At 46.3% G+C, this 20262-nt stretch overlaps 1 protein-coding gene across 12 annotated transcripts in view; it reads left to right on the forward strand.

Moving 5' to 3' along the window:
• The window catches only part of PTPRQ (protein tyrosine phosphatase receptor type Q), a 2012995-nt gene that overhangs the window by 707279 nt on the left and 1285454 nt on the right, over window positions 1-20262 (forward strand). For all 12 annotated transcript variants that reach the window (XM_069629300.1, XM_069629298.1, XM_069629293.1 and 9 more), the window contains 2 exons: window positions 12974-13043; window positions 13499-13698. In XM_069629300.1, the coding sequence (XP_069485401.1) occupies window positions 12974-13043; window positions 13499-13698 (270 nt within the window). The remainder of the gene's footprint in view (window positions 1-12973; window positions 13044-13498; window positions 13699-20262) is intronic.

Here is a 20262-nt window from a genome sequence, read left to right on the forward strand (position 1 = left end):
TGATAATGTCCTTCTGTGGTTGAGAATGCTGACCTCTCTCTCACTCAGTCTGTCAAGCCGACTTGCCAGATCCCTGCCATGAGTTCAAAGGTACTCATGCACTTGGCAGCAACCAAGCTTGGACCTCGTACATGGTGTTCAAACAGAAGCTCAAATGAGCTAAACCCTACTCTGTTCTGTGGCACCTCCCTGTAGGCGAACAGAAAGCATGGCAGGAGAATATCCTATTTTCTGATCAGGTGCTCTTCCAAGCCACCTATCATGACTTTCAGGGTCTTGTTGAACCGCTTAAGAAGCCCATTTGTTTGTGGATGGAAGGATGTAGAGAAACGGTAGCTGACTCCACATCCTTCCCACGTAGCCTTCATGCTCACTGATAAGAAGTTTGACCCCCTATCCGAAATTACTTACTTGGGGAAACCAACATGAGAGAATATCCCAATCAGAGCCTTCGCATCCACAGGGGCTTTGATGCTCCTCAGAGGGACAGCCTCAGGGTACCTTGTGGTGTGATCTTCCACCACCAAGATGTATCTTTTCTCTGAGCTGGTTTAGGGATCGAAAGGACCCACACTATCCATGCCTGTTCTCCCGAAAGGCCAAACAACCACAGGTAGTGGAATTAAGGGGGCCTTTGTGGCACCACCTGACAATTGTGCACACGTTCATGTCGTAGACTTGATATGTTTTTTGGTAGCATCGTTAGTTTAAGCCTGTCTGTGAATGTCATTATAAACTACTACATTTGGTTGTCCATAATGTTTCCAAAAATAGCACTAATGTGTGAAAATATTGTGCTTCTCAAATGGAACTACACATATTATTGTCAACAAATATCCTGGGCTTTATAACAACTCTTACCTGTTCAAATTGGTATTTGTTTTATCTGTATTCTAACAATCGCTTAACCAATCACAAGAAGACATCACCCAGTCTTAGTTTTCCAGTAGATATTTTCACCACACGTTTGATATTTGACCACACTTGAATGAGAGACGTTTGAGGCAGTGAACTCTTACTTGAAGCAGTTCTATTGTGAGTAGCTTGCTAAATGTGAAAATTGGATAAAATGAAAATCGGACAAGGAAATTGTACAATAGCAAATTTGAAATATGGGTAAAAACGCATGACTCTCCCCCCACTAACAATTGTCCAGTGGGCAATTGGGCCATGCTATGTGTTCATGAAAGTTAATTGTAAGTATATTGTTGAATGCTGAAACAGTAAGACTGAATTAATGAAAATACATGGGGTAATTTAAGTTGAATGAGAGTCCATTGCTAAGCACAAGTTCTTACCCCCAAGGGACAAATTTTAAAGTTCCACAGAATGTGTCCACCTCTGAACCAGCATGGAATCTCTTGTGCGTAGGCTGCATTATGTGCAAAGAGTACAGAAAGAAGGTTGAGAGGGATAGTATGCTTACTCATATAGGAATAATTAGCTGCACTTTTCCTTTCCTGCAATCTTATTATACTGTGGGACTTTGGCTGTGCATCGTCAGGCTTCATACTGTACCTTTCATTAATAATGCCCATTTACCTCTAGATGAAAGGAGGAGGAATAGACACAATAAGGACCACCAGATACTTTCAGAGTTAGGCATTTTATATATATTCAACCTTATCAGGAAGAAACAGATAGCTCAATTAAGCTACTTGTCATGCATTAATACACTTACAATAAATATTTATCATTAGGCACATATGCAAGAACACATTTTAATTTAGCATGACATTTCAAGTGTACACATTTTTCTTTTTAACCTCAAAGTTACCAAAACAACTTGAAAGCATTAAGGTCCCAATGCACATATATACTCTGTCTTTCACTTATCATTGGACAGCTCGTCTAATTACGGCCCTCTCCTTGAAAGAACAAACCCCCACTCAAAGTTTTGAACTCAGGCCACTCCATTAATCTTTTGGCACCATAAAGATTAAGGAAGTGTTGCCTTTCGTGTCCAGCTTGACACCCTGCCAATTACCATGTAGAGGGTTCCTGCTTCTTTTCCTGTCTAGTTATACTCACCATCCAAATGAGTACACTGTCTCTCAGAAAACCATCTTTCCCTTGGCTTGCAAACTCCCTTCCTGCAGCTAGTTATGCCTCAGCCTTATGCCAGAACACTGCTCCAGAGTTGAAACACAACCTTCAATGAACACCCTCTGCAGGTCCAATTCTCAGCTACACCGACCAGCAGCCCAGAAGACGATCCTCGCAAAAGCTCTAGCCACGCAAAAAACAACCCCAGCCCCCTGTGCTATCCCTCTATTTCAAACCCTTGTCACGTTGATCACCTTCCGCCCCCTGCCCCTCACCTGAAGATTCTTCTTGGCTTTCTTGGACACTGGATGGCTTCTTCCGTAGTACCTTGGGATGTTCCTTAGATGGCTTCTCCTTTGACTTCCTGTCATGCAAGTAAGGCCTGGCTCCCTCGGAGGCCACCTCGACAGGGAATGGGACCTGTCTTGAGGGGGGCCCCGAGGAGCCAAGCCCAAAAAAGACATTGAAAAAGCCGATGGATGGCACAAAAAACCCTGCAGGCTGTTCCAGGAAGGATACTCGAGTCGAGTATAGTCGCAAGAGGCAGACCGGTAAAGTTCTGGAGTGAATTTCACTTCTCAGGATCACATAGGAAGCAAACTGGCAAAGCCCCAGCAATAATATACCAGCAAATAGTACGAGGTATTGGGAGAAGTAGTAGAGTACTGTAAGCTGTCACAGAAGGATCCGTAACAATTTCAGAAGAGAGCGATGGAAGCAGAAAGGATAGAAAGAGAGGGAGAGACTAGAAGCCAGGTATAGTCCCAAACCCAAAGGATAGACGGAACCCCGAAGCTTAATAGAGGAGGATGCGAGGAGGCGCGAGAGTGGCGGAGGAGACCGCGAGTCGGAACGGCGAGGCGCCGAAGATAAGGAATCAGAGTGGAATGATGAGCGGCAGACGCCGCGGAAAGAAGGAAGCAAGGTAAAATCGTAGGCTGGGCAAGAAGAGTGAAGCGCAGGTAGAAAACGGTAGAAGGCTGGGAGGAGGCTACTCGGAGGAGTAGCCGAGCGAGCGTATCGATGGAAATCACAGATACAACGCGCAGGTAAGTGGGCGGGGCTGGTTTAGGTAGCGGTGGCCGCCATATTGGTTGAGGGCTAGGCCGTTACTGTCAGGTTCTTCGTGGCAGTGCTTTCCAATCGTGCCATAGCTTCCAGGGGCAGATCATGACAGTATGGCCTCTCCCTCCCTGGAACGCCCCTGGTTTTCCTGGATACCTCAGATGAAACCTTCTTACGAGTCTGGGTGCGTGAAGATGGTACCTGAGTTCCCACGTCCTTTCATCTTCGGAATATCCCTTCCAATGGACCAGATATTGGAGTCTCCCTCGGTGGTAACGTGAATCCACTAAGTAATCAACCTCATATTCTTGGGATTCCTTTACCTTACGAGTCTTAGTCTTCTGACTCTTGCGGTGAAAAGGATCCTCCTTGTATTCCTTGAGTAATGAGGTGTGGAAGACTGGATGTACTCTTTGAAGACCCTTAGGTAAGCGTAGTTCATAAGCTACGGGGTTGATCTGTCTGATGATGGGATAAGGACCCAGGTATCGAGGTGCAAATTTGCCTGTGTGTATCCATCTAGGAAGATGTTTGGTAGATAACCAGACTCTCTGTCCTGGCTTCCATTCTGGGTTGGACCGTCGACTTCTATCCGCCCATCTTTTCTGTGTGAGCTGACTGCCTTCCAGTGCTTCTCTAGCCATTCTATGAACTTCCTTGAGTTCAGACAACCTGTCGTCTATGGCGGGAGATTGGGTAGGTTGCATTCCGGTCCAGGGCAGTTGTTGTGGATGATACCCGTAAGTGCAGTAGAATGGACTCATGCGAATGGACGTGTGGTAATTGTTATTATAGGCAAATTCGGCCTGAGAGAGAAAGGCTGACCATCTTTCTTGTTTGTGACTACAGAAACACCTTAAATATTGTTCCAACCCAGCATTGAGTCTCTCGGTTTGTCTGTTAGTTTGGGGGTGAAAACCAGAGGAAAGTGCTCTGCTGATACCCAATTGGTGACATAGTAACGTCCAGAATTTGGAGGTGAATTGGGTTCCGCGGTCCGAAATGATGGTCCGAGGCAATCCATGGAGACGAATGACATCTCTGAGAAAGATCAAAGCCGTCTCTGGAGCTGACGGAAGACCTGAAAGAGCAGAAAAATGAGCCATCTTGCTGCAGGTGTCTACAGTGACCATAATTGGTGTCTTATTCTCGGATTCCGGTAGGTCAACAATAAAATCCATGGAAATCAGTTCCCAGGGTCTAGTGGGTAGGATAGGCTGTTGCAACTGGCCCAAAGGTTTGCCTGTTTGGTATTTGTTAGCGGCGCATACGGGACAGGTGGTTACATATCTCTTAACATCCTTGGGTAGTCCTGCCCACCAGAATCTGCGGCTTATGAGTTCCTGTGTTTTCTTGATACTTGGGTGTCCCGCTAGGGGGGTATCGTGGCACCATGATAGTATCTGTTCTTGAAGCTCTCTGGAAGGGAGAAACAGCTCTGTACCGTGGTAGTATAGACCGTCATTGGCCTGAGTGACGGAGGTGGGTATGGCCGGTAGATGACTGTATTGGGTTACCAGATCTTGTAGAAGTGGCACGACCCTAGCCATAATCTTCAGATTTGGGAACAAGAGGTCATGCTCTTGCGGTAGGTTGTTTTCCTCTCCTTGGCATCTGGAGAGTGCGTCTGCCATCTTGTTTTCAGTACCCGGTACATATGAAATGGTGAACTCAAATTGGGAAAAGTAATAGGCCCATCTGGCATGTCGAGCATTGGTGCACTCCATCTGCTGCAATACCCGGAGGTTGCGATGATCTGTAAGTATTTGGAAAGGATAAGCTGCTCCCAAGAGTAGGTGTCTCCACTCTTGACAGGCTGATTTTATGGCAAGTAATTCTCTTTCCAGAACTGAGTAATTACGTTCACTTTTCGTCAGAGTCCTTGAGTAATAAGCGACTGGATGTTTGAGGCCATCGTCCGTTCTTTGTAGAAGTACGGCTCCCAGTGCTCCTCCAGACGCGTCTGTTTCCACGATAAAGGGTCTTGTTTGATCAGGTTGTACAAGTATGGGAGCCGAAGTAAATAACTCCTTAAGGCGCAAAAATGCCCTCTTCTGTTCTGGATCAAAAACGTACTTAACTCCTTTCTTGAGTAGACCGGTAATAGGTAACATCAGGTCGGAAAAGTTAGGGATGAACTGGTGATAGAAATTGGCTAAACCCAAGAATATTTGAACCTCCTTTATTCCTCTAGGTTCTTTCCATTCGATGATGGCTCTAATCTTCTCGGGTTCCATCTGGATTCCTTCCTTGGATAGGATATAACCTAGATAAGAAACAGTTGTTACTTCGAACTGGCATTTCTCGGGTTTTACCAGAAGGTGGTTAGACTGGAGTCGGTGTAACACCTGTCTCACATGTTCTTGGTGTTCTTGAAGCCTTTCAGAGTAGATAAGGATGTCATCCAGATAAATGACAACTGACACAAACAACATGTCAGAAAAGATCTTATCTATAAATCTTTGGAAAACAGCTGGGGCATTCACGAGACCAAAGGGCATGACACGGTATTCGTATAACCCGAATGGGGTTCGAAATGCGGTCTTCCATTCGTCGCCTGTCCTTATCCTGAGAAGATGATAGGCTCCCCTGAGGTCTAGTTTCGTGAAATAAGAAGCCCCTCTGACCGCTTCCAGAATGTCTCTGATTAAAGGCATAGGATAGCGGTCACGTACAGTGATCTGGTTGAGTCCCCTGTAATCAATACAAGGCCGCAATTCGGTGGTGTCTTTTTTGGGGATGAAGAATAACGATGCTCCCCCGGACGATCGGGATTCCTGAATGAGTCCGTTCTGAAGGTTATCGTCCAAGGAGATCCGTAAGGCTAGTTTTTCGGAAGGAGACAAAGGATACATTCTACCAAAGGGAACCACGGACCCTGGAAGGAGATCTAAGGCACAGTCCTCTGGCCGATTGGGAGGTAATAGCTTGGGTACAGTGTCCTAAAACACCTCAGCATATTCCAGGTATCGTAGGGGAATGACAGCTACCACCTTATGCTGGGGTGCTCGGTGCTCCTTGTTCTCTCCCTGAGTAGGGGGATTGATGGTACAGTGGTCCTTACAATAAGTAGAGTCAAAACGCACAACATTGGTGGTCCAATTGATCTGAGGGTTGTGGCGTCTAAGCCATGGAATACCTATCACCAAAGGAAAATGTGCTGCTCGAATGAGGTCAAATATCATAGATTCATGGTGTTCTCCCAAGACCACGTGTAATGGTAAAGTCTCGGAATCTATGGGGCCTGAGGACAAGGGTTCACTGTCTACCCCTTCTACAGGGATAGGTTTCTCCTTGCGTCTAATGGCGATTCGTTGTGCCTTAGCCCATTCGATATCCATAAAGTTACCTGTGGCTCCGCAGTCCAGCATGGCTAGAACTTCTATGGGGGAGGATTCTGTAGTCCATAGTTGAACCCGAAAGATCATCAGACTGTTGTCTTCCCTTAGTTCCGAGGGTCGGGTAAGGTTGCAAGGGCTGCTTCTTGTTCCCCCGAGACCACCCTTGCAAAGGACCGAGGGTTGGAGTTTTCCTTTCTTCGTGGAGGTACTTCCGGGCAGTCCCTGAGTAAATGCTTCGAGGAGCCGCAGTATAAACAGAGACCGGAGTCTCTCCTTCTTTTGCGTTCTGCAGGCGTCAAAGGACCTCGGGCTGTTCCTATCTGCATTGGTTCTTATGATGTCGGCATGTCTTTGGGAGGATGTGGAGCAGGGCTAGGTGATGGTAGATTGAGCCGAGGTCTCCTTCTTTCCTGTCGGCGTTCAGATAGCCGGTATTCCAATTGTAGGGTCAGTGTCATGAGATCTTGGAACGACGGTGGGCGAGCTACCCTAGCCAACTCGTCCTTTAGTTCATCCTGGAGACCTCTCCTAAATATCGTTTGCTTAGCCGAATCAGGCCAGTCTGTCTTCGCCGCTAGTCTCAGAAATCGGGATATGTAGGTCTGCACGTCTGTGTTCCCCTGTTTCACATCGAGTATTGCCTCAAGAGAGGTGTATAGGACCTCAGGACGATCGAATCTCCCTTTGAAGAGATCCACAAACTGGTCATAGTTGGACAGAGCGGGATTGTTTCTGGTCACCAAAGGGGTGGCCCAAGCCAAGGCATTCCCTGTTAGGTTGGTGATAAGGAAACCGTCCCTAGCTCTAGCAGTTTCAAATGCATAAGGTCGAAAGACGAAGTGAACTTGGCAGGCGTCTAAGAATTCCTTTAGACCGCCGGGATAACCATCATACTTTCCAAATGTAAGAGGCATAGGCGGCAAATCCCCTTGGTCATCTCTACGGAAGACCACTTGTGGCGTAAAGCGGCGTTCTCAGTCTTCAGGGCTTGTACTTCTATGGTTAAACCCTGTAAGGCGGCAACCAACTCCTGGTACTGTTCCAGAGAAGCCATGGTTACGTTCGGGCGTTGTATTCTGTCACGTTGATCACCTTCCGCCCCCTGCTCCTCACCTGAAGATTCTTCTTGGCTTTCTTGGACACTGGATGGCTTCTTCCGTAGTACCTTGGGATGTTCCTTAGATGGCTTCTCCTTTGACTTCCTGTCATGCAAGTAAGGCCTGGCTCCCTCGGAGGCCACCTCGACAGAGAATGGGACCTGTCTTGAGGGGGGCCCCGAGGAGCCAAGCCCCAAAAAGACAGGGAAAAAGCCGATGGATGGCACAAAAAACCCTGCAGGCTGTCCAGGAAGGATACTCGAGTCGAGTATAGTTGCAAGAGGCAGACCGGTAAAGTTCTGGAGTGAATTTCACTTCTCAGGATCACATAGGAAGCAAACTGGCAAAGCCCCAGGAATAATATACCAGCAAAGAGTACGAGGTATTGGGAGAAGTAGTAGAGTACTGTAAGCTGTCACAGAAGGATCCGTAACAATTTCAGAAGAGAGCGATGGAAGCAGAAAGGATAGAAAGAGAGGGAGAGACTAGAAGCCAGGTATAGTCCCAAACCCAAAGGATAGACGGAACCCCGAAGCTTAATAGAGGAGAACGCGAGGAGGCGCGAGAGTGGCGGAGGAGACCGCGAGTCGGAACGGCGAGGCGCCGAAGATAAGAAATCAGAGTGGAATGATGAGCGGCAGACGCCGCAGAAAGAAGGAAGCAAGGTAAAATCGTAGGCTGGGCAAGAAGAGTGAAGCGCAGGTAGAAAACGGTAGAAGGCTGGGAGGAGGCTACTCGGAGGAGTAGCCGAGCGAGCGTATCGATGGAAATCACAGATACAACGCGCAGGTAAGTGGGCGGGGCTGGTTTAAGTAGCGGTGGCTGCCATATTGGTTGAGGGCTAGGCCGTTACTGTCAGGTTCTTCGTGGCAGTGCTTTCCAATCGTGCCATAGCTTCCAGGGGCGGATCATGACAACCCTTCATTCAACACTGCCTTTTCTATATGTTTCTGTACATTTTCTTTAATATTTCCCAGCCATTTTATTGTGATGTCACCTCTGGCCAAGTCACGTGCCAGAACCTTCCAGCACCCATCCCACCCACTTTGCGACATTTAGGCAGTGTTCCAGTTAGCACACTTCTCCTATTAATGTTGTATTTGACTATCCTTCCTTCATTACCTCCTGCCTTGCACAAACAATATATGTTTATTTTCAAGGACCATCTTGCCTCTGTTACATTGCTCTGCACGCCATGAATCGTTCCTTCACATTCAGCTTTTAACTCTGCTTTATTTTCTAAACCTACCAATGTCCATTCACCTGCCGCTATGCCAGCACTTTTATGGCCTGTGGCCTAACATATCTAACCCACTCTAGTTTCCCCCAATACTAAGGGCCTCATTACACGGTAGGCGGTAAAAATCGGCAATTACCGGCATGGCGTAATTAGCGTGTCCGCCCTCGCAAGAGGCCGCAAATTGCATGCCATTACGAGATCGCGGGCACAAGCCTACCGCCATGCCGGTAATGAGCCTACCGCCATGCCGCTAAACTCCCCAAAAAGTCCCTTAACGGCATCCTCGAAAGAGCTGTTAGCACTTCCGACCTGCCGCCACATGCAAATAGCGGTTTCCGCAAATAGCGGTGACCGCCATTAGCGGTCACCGCTAATAGCGGTTTCTGTAATATTGCGGAACCGGAAATAGCGTCATCGCACCGGAACGGGAAAGAGCACGGCTGCCATCTTTAAAAACACAATCCATTGCCATCCTCCTTATCCAGGACACCTTACCAGGAACCACGTTGGGAAAAACACCAAGGACACCGTGAAGATGCCCAAGGCCGTTAAGAAATCGTCTGAGCGGCAACGCAAGGAGAAATTTTGCAAGGAGGAGCTCCTCATGCTAATGCAGACACTAGCAGACAATGCTCATGTTGTCTTCAACAACGACATGCGTCGGGAGACCATTGTGAAGAAGAAGGCCATCTGGGAAGAGGTAGCCCACAAGGTCAGCGCGGTAGGCACCACAACCCGCACAGTCAAAGACTGCCGAAAGAGGTGGGATGACCTCAGGCTCCGTGTGCGGAACATTCTATCCGTGAACCGCAACATGGCTACGGGCACAGGAGGAGGCAGTGAATCGCCAATCAAGCTCACTGAGTGGGAGGAGACGTGCATCAACCATCGGGGTGGAATGCATTGAGGGAGTTGGACAAATGGAGCATGACGTGGCCGTTTCGTCCGATGGAGGTGAGTGTATGCATCAAACAATGCAGGGTGAAGTGTGATGTTCCCCCCAATCATGTGTCCATATGAATGCCGTGGCTGCAGCCACAAACAGACATGCATGCATCACCACATGCCCGTACAACACAGACCCATTCATGCATGACCCACCCAACATCCCCATTACCTGCATCCACACTAAAGAGCCCGGAATGCATAGAACGGCATGAGGTATTCATTTTGCTCAAGGCAGGTCGACCCATTACTGATGGTTGTCAACATTTCTCACCCTTGCAGGTTCACACACTGACACTGAGGAGGCACGCACTTCCACACCTGCTCTCACATCCAGCAAAAAAGCAAGGAGGGATGCCACAGGGGACACCGCCACATCCACAAGGGCAGCCAGGACGAGTGTCCATGACCACAGGGACAAAAGCAGTTGGAACACCAGTTGCACGCATCCACAGGCCATGGCTGCTCCCGTCGTGGCACCCACGGAAGTGTGTCTCCCAGTAGGTGAGCGCAGCATCGAGGGGATGCACTCTGCTGCCACCAGCTCAACGGGTGAAGCAGCAGCCACGGCCCCACCTTCAGATGAGGAGGACACACCTGCCATTGATGCTGATAGCCAGAGCCCCAGACCAACAAGCCCCTTACTGGCAAGCCCGAGGTACTCCTCAGGTCCGGGTAGTCATGGAGATTCACCCACCCCTGAAGGGATATGGAGCCCCCAGATATCCTCTCCTGATGCAAGTGCAATGGGACCAGGTGCATCAGCCATCCCACCAGCACCCACCATGCGACATGACCTCTCGTCCATCTACCAGAGGCAGACCGAGATGAGTGGCCTAGTAGGTCAACATGTGGCAGAGACAGCCCGCCTGAGGGAGGACATTGCTACACTTGCACAGCAGACAAGGGAGGGCATGGAGGCATGCACCAGCCGAATCTGCAGTGAAATGGCCCAACTGCGGCAGGCCATGAACCGCATAGCAGACGCTGTTGAGCGTCGGTGCCCACTCCCGGCCCAGGAAGAACCAGGCCCCTCCTCGTCTGGGAGTTCACGCCAGACTAGTCCCCTGCGCCGGTCTATGCGGAACATGCGGCGCACGGCTTCACAGCCACCAGATGACGATGCAGGCACTGGCAAATAGGGCCACCAGGATTCGTGTGCCACATGTGGCAATGGACACATTCACATCATGAGACTCACATGGGAGTGTTGAGGGGGGAGGGGGGTAAGGGTGTGTTTGGGTGTGTTGAGGGGGGGTAAGGGTGTATTTGGGTGTGTTGAGGGGGCAGGGGGTAAGGGTGTGTTTGGGTGTGTTGAGGGGGGTAAGGGTGTATTTGGGTGTGTTGAGGGGGGAGGGGGGTAAGGGTGTGTTTGGGTGTGTTGAGGGGGGGGTAAGGGTGTATTTTGGGAGTTTGGGTTATGCACTTTAGTACCACGATATGTTCAATATACACTGTTCAGAGTTTGAAACCCAAGCGTGGTCTCCATTATTGTGTATGTGTCATTCATTGTGGACAGGGTCCTTTGTGGGCCTCGAAACATGCACCAGGGCAACAATTCCCATCTACGTCCATGCTATTTCACCTTGGTGCATGATGAGATTACAGAATCAGATGCTGATGCACATCGTGTGCCTCCTTGGCACTGCCTGTTTCATGTCCTGCTGGGGCATTCCACCCGCACTCATCCCCAGCCACATCATACTCTTCTGGTGGTTGCATGTCAATTTCAAGTGGCATAGGCACATTCCATCATATGCACATTTTGTGATGCTCTACACATGCCATGGTTGTCTTTGCCACTTTGACACGGCCGTACAGGAGTGCCACACCCAGGCCGCTTAGGCAGCGGAGCACTGTCATTGGAAGGATGTACTATATTGTTGTCCTCTTCCTGATGGTTCTGTGGGTTCCGTACAGGGGTTACGAGCCACCTCCTCAGTGGATGGCTGTCTTCGCCTGTATGGTGTGGGTAATGGGTGCCTGTTACGGCTCACCTCTGGTTCTGGCTGTTGTTGTAGGTGCTGCACTGCTATCATGTAGTCAAGGCTGTCATGTCATGCTGCTGCTATTGGGACCATCTTGGTGTGGGAAGGGGTGTGGGTAGGGGTGTGGGTAGGGGTGTGGTGTGCTCTTTTGTGCTGCCTGTCCCCATAGCATGCACCTGTGCTGATTGTGTCCACCTGTAGTTGATGGGTACACTGCTCAGGTCTCTTAACGGGTGCTTTTCGATGCCGTTATTAGCGCCATGCCGGTAAGGGGTTTTTGGGTGTTTTACATGCTGCTAATACCATGTCCGCATGGCTTGTGATGGCCTGGTATTAGCGCCATGGCGCTAATTCCGGCATGTGGGTCGCGCGCCCGCGGCCTTGCCGCTATTAGTGGCACCGTAATTAACGGGTGCGCAGATAGCGGTGGGTCCGGCTTGTGATTTGCTTAGGGAATTAACGGTACCGGTAAATCATTACCGGTAACGGTATTCCATTACTGCACAACGTGTAATGAGGCCCTAAGTGTTTACATCAAATGTTAAACTGCACACTAAGAATACTGCAGCTCATTAATTCTCCAACACTCCAGAGAGTTATACACAGAATTTCTACCCAAGAAAAGCGACTGCTGACATGGGCTGACACAGCCTTATTTGCATAACCCCAGCAATATACTTGTGAAGAATTCATATTTCATTTTGGAACCCAAAACTCATGCAAGTAATGTAGCTCTAGACAGGGCATACAGAAGACAGACATTTCATTACACAATTCACTCCATAAAGATATTTAACAAGATTCAGTGTTGATAAATATTGAGTGCATAAACATCTGTCTTATGAAACCACATGGGTGATTGGCAATTAGAGCAGTGCCCGCTCTTGTAATGAGCCTCCCTTCATCTTCCCTGCTTGAATTCCTAGATTACGGACAGAAGTGGAGAGTCATTCCCCTTTCCTGTATGATTCTGAGGCAACAAGCTTGTTGGGCCTATATTTGACTTGACCTGTGAATTCTGGCACAGTGAACGCGTGATTTTACAAAATGTGCTTTGAACACGACATCCCTATCAATCTATCAATTTCTTAATAGCTGGGGACATTGTCTAGATCCAATCAGAGAACAACCACCAGGGTTCTACTCTCAGATTCATCCCAGAACATAATCTCACTTTTACATATGAATACACACAAGTCGTTACTCTAGTTCATATGATAAATCATCTTTACTATGTTTGTCTCATTTTAGGTGGCAGCAGAAAACAGCGCAGGCATTGGACTCTACAGTGAACCTCTTTTGTTTCAAACTGCAGAAAGTGGTAATTTTCATTTTCTTGTATTAGATAAGAGTCTTTCAGATGAATGGATTAAAGTCATATAGAAAATAGGATTCACGTGTAGCCAAGCAAACTGAATTCCAGCCTGATTTACAGGCAATTTACCTCAAACAAGAAATGTTCATGACCACCTTGATTTCCCATGTGTATTGGTCAGAACAGTGCAATTTCTATATATTCTTCAATATGGGTAAATATTTGATTCTTAGGTTCCATCATTTAATTCTGTTTGTTCACAGTATGGTCTAATATGGAGTTTCCTATATTCATGGGAACATGTGTAAACTTTCTTTGCTTAATTTAGCTAACAGACATTTCATTAATAGATTTTATTAAAAAAAACGGTTGGGAAAGGAATACATGTATTGTATCCATGTACATTGATGAATTCATTCTGCCTAATTGTTCCTCCTTATTTTGGTTCATCTCTTTTCTAGCACCTGGAAAAGTAGTGAACTTGACAGTGGAGGCAGTGAATTCCACAGCTGTCAACATGACTTGGTTTCTTCCAAGGCAGCCCAATGGCAAGATAACCAGTTTCAGGATAAGTGTTAAGCATGCAAGGACTGGAGCGGTAGCAAAAGATGCCGTTGTGAAGGTTGAAGACATTTTGGGAGTGCGCGTACCTGAATGCAATGTAAGTTCTTTTAGTCACCTTAATAATGTTAACAATCACCTTGCATCAGTTTGTCCATGCAGGCTCCCTCTTCATTGACTTGTTGTTGCAAAACATATTCATTTTCATTGCTCACATCGCTGTGAATTTAACGTTTACCAAGTCATTGTTCCGCTAGGCTCTGCTCTCCCCTGCATCTTCTTACATGTGGCAAGACTTCACCTTCCATTGTTAATGCTGCAGTCGTCGGTGGTGTAGTAGAGTGGGTGAAAGCAAACACGTGTTGCTGAATTGAAAATGGCCTTCATTTAACTACAATTAAAATTTGGTGGTTGACAACAACACAGTTGTAAGACCACATCAGGGTTCTGGTGAGGACAGTACAAAGCTCTCAGCATTGGATAATGTGATTAATGGTAGTATCTGAGTACCCGAATGTACACAGTCTTGTCATACCACTGGATCCCTACGTTTGCCACAGAGTCTTGCCATGTTAAGGTAACTCCTGGCTTGTTTAATCTTATTTCTATATTAACAGATACCTGCAATTACAAAGTAGTCATACCATTAACTGTAGCTGATATCAAACTGAGAAATACAGAAACATGAACATGCAATATATGTCCATATCGCAACCAGGTTGGAAGCATTTTCTCTTCAAGGCTGAGAATTAGATATAAATACTGCATATTCATTGATGCTACCGCGACAAAGTCAATCAGCAGCAGCATCAGTCAAATTTGAGGGTGTCCTATTTTGTAAGGGCACATTGCTCTGACACCTTTTAAAAAATCAGAAGTTGCACTCTTTGCAGTGCAATATATATGGCAAAATCCACAAAAATGTCAACATTTGAAAACAAAAAAGAGAAAAATGACTGTCCATTAGATGATGGCAACAGGCCTTCTGCAATGTGTGGCAAATAATCAGGTCTCTAGACAAGAGATCTGAAGTAAATTATGTTGGTCTGTTTAATTTAAATGCCTCTAAACATTTGACTTTCTAAACCATAAGCTTAGAAAAGACTGACCATTACATACAGTATGTGTAAAAATGTGAATAACAGAATCTGAAAGCCACGGCTGGTTATGAGACTAGCCAGTAAGAGGCCGTTGAGCAAAACAAAATGGTCCATGGCCAACAGCCCATCATCATTTATCTGAAGTAGAAACGCACTAGTGCCTTCCATCATCATCATCACTTCCTACCATTATTATCAAGCACAGATGCCCTTCATGGTCAACATTCCAACTATTTGTGCTGTTTGTTTGTATCATGCACACTAATACTGAATTGCCTCTTGGCACTAGCAAGAGTTGGCAGGAAGGACGCAGCATGAAAAGGAGGGGAGGGGTGCATGAGCGCTGGATCTAGAACAGTAGAAGAGAGGACATTCACTTTATTTAGAAAAGAAAGGTTCTGATTGCTGCTCTATATTTTAAGGAGGAATAATGTCTCTCAGATGTGGTTGAAGTGAGTTCCAGTGTAGGGGGCCCAAGAAACAGAAGCATCTGTCTCCAAAACCCTGCAACTAGAGGTTGGGTTAGAAAGGAGATTGGATTCCAATCAGAAGGGAGGTCCTCCTATTAGGTAGCAATGGATTTTACTTTGCAGTTATTGTGGATATAGTCTATGGATACTTTTGTAGATGTGACACAACATCTTGCTTTTTTTGTGGATGCAACCGGGAACCTTGCGAAGATGTTTTCAGTGTTTGTAGACTGACTGATATCTTGTCAGCCCAAAAATCAAGTGGGTGACTATGGTTTAGACTTATAGGAGGCAGAAAATGTGTAAAATGATAGGCCTCATATAGAATGTTACAGCAATCTATCCTTGAGTTGAGTAAAGCACTATGATAGAGTGGTTTCCCTCGGGTATGTAAGGGAGCACCTTGCGTGGGACATTCAGATAGATGAAAGAGTTAACTGCAGTGCTGATTTGGCAGTTCAGCCTTATGCTGGCCTCTGAAAATGAAGCAGAGGCTACACACAGAGGAATTGGTCAGGAAATATTGGCCGAAAATGTTGGGAGGTAAGCATAAGTGATCAATTTTTTTAAGAAGATGAGGAGGTCACATTAGCAGAATTTCAGCCTTGGACCCAGTGAGCTTTAGTAAATGGTTACTCATCCAGGAGTCAATACCTAGCAAACCTTTGGAAAAAAGCAGAAAGTTAACCCTTGTCATCAGAATGGCACATGTACATCTGTGTCTTATCCTTAAAAGGAATGACAAAGGAGTTACAGTGATTTGATGAGGTCCATTAAGGCTTTACATAGATGTTGAAAAGTTGTGACAGGGGAACTTTGGGGCATGCTACATGGAACATAGTTAGAATGTGAAGCAAAACTGCCCAGTATAACCCTATGCAACCTCAGTGAAAGAGTGTAACCATTTAATGGCATGGTTGGAAACTCCAGTGATTGATTTAAGTCTCTTCAGCCAGATGGGGCGGTTCACAGTGTTGAAGGCCACAGATAGCTTGAGACAAATTAGCATGTTTAGGTTCCCAGAGTAATCCATCTGTAGAGCCTCATCCCAAACTGGGACCAAGGCAGATTGAGTGCTGTGACCAAGTGATATCCAGATTTTAAATAATGCAATAGAATGTTTTCTTCAATGTTTTTTTAGAGTGAGACAGATATTATGTTTTCTAGAATTTGGGAAAACTAACAGTGGCCAGTCAGAAGTTTGCAAGATTGTTGCGGTCTATAGCGTGTTTTCTGAGAAGAGAGGATATTGAGAGTATTTCAGAGCAATTGTCATTGACATAGCTCAAAATAGAGCAATTAATGAAGAGCCACAAGGAGAAGGAATATGAGCATGGAGAGCTGCAAAGGAAGAACAGGGGTCACTGGAATGTTGAGTTGGTCTAAGTGCTTTGAGCAGCTCATGGTTGTTGTCTTCAGTGACCAATTAGCAATCAAAAGTTGGAGGTGGCTTGCAGCTAATTGATTTGGATGTGAAGTGGTTGGATAGGGTGCTAGAGGGGAGGGGAAGTAGTAGTTTTTCTAATTAACTTCCTTTTTAAAGGAAAGACAGAGGATGGGAAATCACAGAGGTCAGAGTTTTGTGGGACTGATGAAGCAGTGAGCAAGGGCGAAATTAAAGTATGGATAGTCTTATAGAGCTCTGGAGGGAGATTGATGGCATCTCTCACTTTAGAAGAGTAGTGCTTCCTTTTGGTTGCAAAGATGGCTTTGTGGTAGGCAGCACACTTATCTGACAGGGCTTTTTTCCTTCTTGGGTTTTGCTATTTATGACATTCTCAAGATTGCAGCATTGCTTTTGGAGAGTTCAAGTGAGTCTTTGAACCAGCTCTTGATATAGACACATGAGGCCATGATCTCGGAGATGGTCTGGAGTACAGAATTACATCTATTTGCTTTCGATCAAGAGAGTGACAGGAAATGAGAGGAAATATTTTCAGCCAAAAGGTGTTGGAATTTGGATGATGCCATCTTTTTGCAAGGTCTTAACAAGGAAGGATTGTTTTTCTTTTACATGGGTTTGGGATCAGTAGTGGAGGTGGCCAGTAAAATGAGTAAAATTTGCTATTGTATTTTGTATTTTCTTTAGATTTATAGAACGTTTTTGCCAAAGCACTGTAAATATTAGATGAAAATGTTTCAAAAATCTGAACAGATAACAAAGGGTAGCAAAGTGGTAGAATAGAAAGATTACGTAAAAGAGAGGGAGGCAAGGAGATTAACTTTGAGCTGAATATGGATGATCTGAAGAGAGAAGTTGCAGCAAATAGCCCATGGCGAGGAAAGGTGAGGTGTTGGTGCCTGCAGCGTTTGTGTGGGCGAGAAGGACCTTGCTGGAGCAGTCACACCTGAATTGCTGGTGAGACACTGCCACGTTTAAATTCCCCTCACTGGGCCAGCAGTGGCAAAGCCTGTGGTGAGGACGGGCGCAGTATTGGTGCTGCAGGTGTTTGCGCTGAGGGTGTGGAGCCAAGAAAAAGGAGCCAGAGTCCCATTTCACATCTATTCTATCTATTCCTGTGTGCAGCATTGGTAACGCTGCAACGAAGAACCTGCTGGAGGCCACAAAACTCCCAAGTTGTCAAAGGTGTCTGTGTTTTTTTATTTTTGTGACCTCTTACAAAGGCTGCTCCCACGCCACGGTTGAACATTTGCACCATTTGCACTAGGGTGTTCATCTCTCCTGGAAAAGGCGCAGATTATTCCTGCAGAGTTGCTGCACCAGCCACTGGACCCAGGGCGGGGAGCCAGACTAGGGATGATTCATGAGCTAGTAGAGAGTTGCTCAGTAAGGACTGCGCATGTCCTGAGCAGTATTTAAATCTATCAACCCTGCAATATTTGTGCGCTGTATCCTCCAATTGCTAGTTGACTGGCCTGATGGCTGATGGTCTGCTGGTTCCACTACATGGCTTTTTGCCATGTCTGGCATCCAAGTAGGTGGTGATTTTTTACCTACACCAGCCGCTCACTTACACCTGTATCTTAGATGCTCACATATGCCTCTGGCAGACGGCGCATACTTTGCTGTCATTTCTGCTACTGCCCGGCCGCATAGCAATCAGCATCAGCATCTTTCCCATTATGTTCGACCAGTTCGACCTATAATGGGTTTATGGCCCCAATATTCAGCTATTTTTTTTTTTGCCCTGCTGGTTGGTCGAAGGATTTCAAAGAAGGATCTAGGCAGTCTGGGAAGACATTTCAGCTGTGCGGAGCCTATGCCGATTTTTTACCCGTCTGCTTTGATCACAACTAGCCCGCTGGGGGACCAGTTTGTTGCAACTTAGGCACTTACTGACAAACAATACTTAAAGTATTTTGTATATTTTATATACTTGACTTAATGCAATATTTAGCAAATTTTAGATACCTATGAAACCTTTAATAGTGTCAGGTTATGAAATAGGTTGCAGAGTGGATTGTTTTAACTGGCTTTCTGTGAAGTTTTTTGCTTTTTATATATTTTGGTTATTTTTATACAATTTTGTACATGAGCTAATTTTAGATAGGACCACCAAAAATTATTTTCTCCTTTTTAACCAATGTTAGACTGTGTTGGGTTACTTTGACAAATTGTTTTATAGTAGCTGTAACACAAGCCAAAGATGTCTAAAAGAAAGCCATCTCGGAAATCGCCCCTCGGTGAAGACATAGTAAGCTGTTTAAAATGTTTGAACCAATACAATTTTTTTTAAACTTCCTTTATTGTTTTCCCATTAACAAGTGATTAACAAACCCAAACTGTCCAAACTACATCCTCTCACCCCCCCTAGGACCTCCATCGATGCACACAAAGTTATTGCAAGGAGACAACCAGATACACACATTCTTTAGGATTTGTATATGTCACGTATGAAGTATTTAGGGGTGTCGGGTACAATGTATCACTGTGTCCGACATCATGAGTTCAGGCCACTGCGCTTTTCCAGGGACCTGGGATGGACACAGGGAACTGTGTTTTTTGGGCAGCAGCCAATTGATATTGTCTGTAGGGAGGCCAATAAACTAATGTGCGGCTGCAGGCAGGAAGAGTTGACACGTACCTGGTTTCTCTCTGTTCATATACACTCATATGTTCCAGCCATCTCGGAAATGCAGCGGGGGTTGGATTTACCCTATGTTCTTGCCACCAGATACCTGGCCACAGCCGAGACCATGCCTAACAGTTTTTTCTCGGAACAAGGACCTCCTTCGATTAAGGCCAGTAGCCAGAGCTCAGGCGAGTAGTCCCTCTTTAGGGGAAGCATTTCTGTCATTGCCTCTTCTATAACGACCCAGAAAGTTCTGATGTGGGGGCAGCTCCAAGCAACATGGTAAAAGTCTGCTGGTTCAGTTCCGCATCTCAAACAGGCGGGAGTTCTTTCCGGGAAAAACCTACTCAAGGTGAGCGGGGAGTAATATACCTGATGGATGAATTTCTAATGGATCAGTCTGTAGCTACAGTTCAAGGATATATAGAGGTTTTGCACACAAATAAGTTTCCATTGGTCCTCGCTCAACCGCTTACCCAGTGATGTCCTCCAAGTGGTTTTGTATGTGTGGTTCTTGGCCCCTCTCCCGGCTCTGATCAACCTGTAAATGGTAGATACCAGCTTCCAAGTGGACACATGTTTGATCACGTAGCATTGTACTGTTTGGGGAGTGGGGGCTTTCGGAAAATGGGCCATTTGGTCCTTAGAATTCCTCAAAGTCTATAGTAATGGAGCAATGTCACAGCGTAACGCATGCTCCTAATTCAGAGCTCCTCCCAGAGTATAAAAGCCCATCTCGAACTAGGTCCCTTAGGGTCTGAACTCCGAGTGCTTGAAAATGTTCTCTAAATGTTCTTTCGTTGTTCTGTACAAGTGTATCGGGGTAGGAGATTGCTCTCGCTAAGAGGGAGTGTGGAGAGTCGGGGCTAGGTGGGTTCCAACCGGCTATGTATTGTACCTGGGCTGCCAAGTAGTATATGTACATATCTGGATTCCAGCCCACCAAAATCATATGGCCGGGCCAGCATGTTGTAGGCAATCCTAGGCTGTTTCCCTGCTCATACCAATCTGGTCATCAGCCTACGTACCTGATTCCCGTAACTGAGGGGGACCATATTGG

This window comes from Ambystoma mexicanum, chromosome 12, assembly GCF_040938575.1.
Source record: "Ambystoma mexicanum isolate Mex_15411 chromosome 12, UKY_AmexF1_1, whole genome shotgun sequence".
Classification (NCBI taxonomy): Eukaryota; Metazoa; Chordata; class Amphibia; order Caudata; family Ambystomatidae; genus Ambystoma; species Ambystoma mexicanum.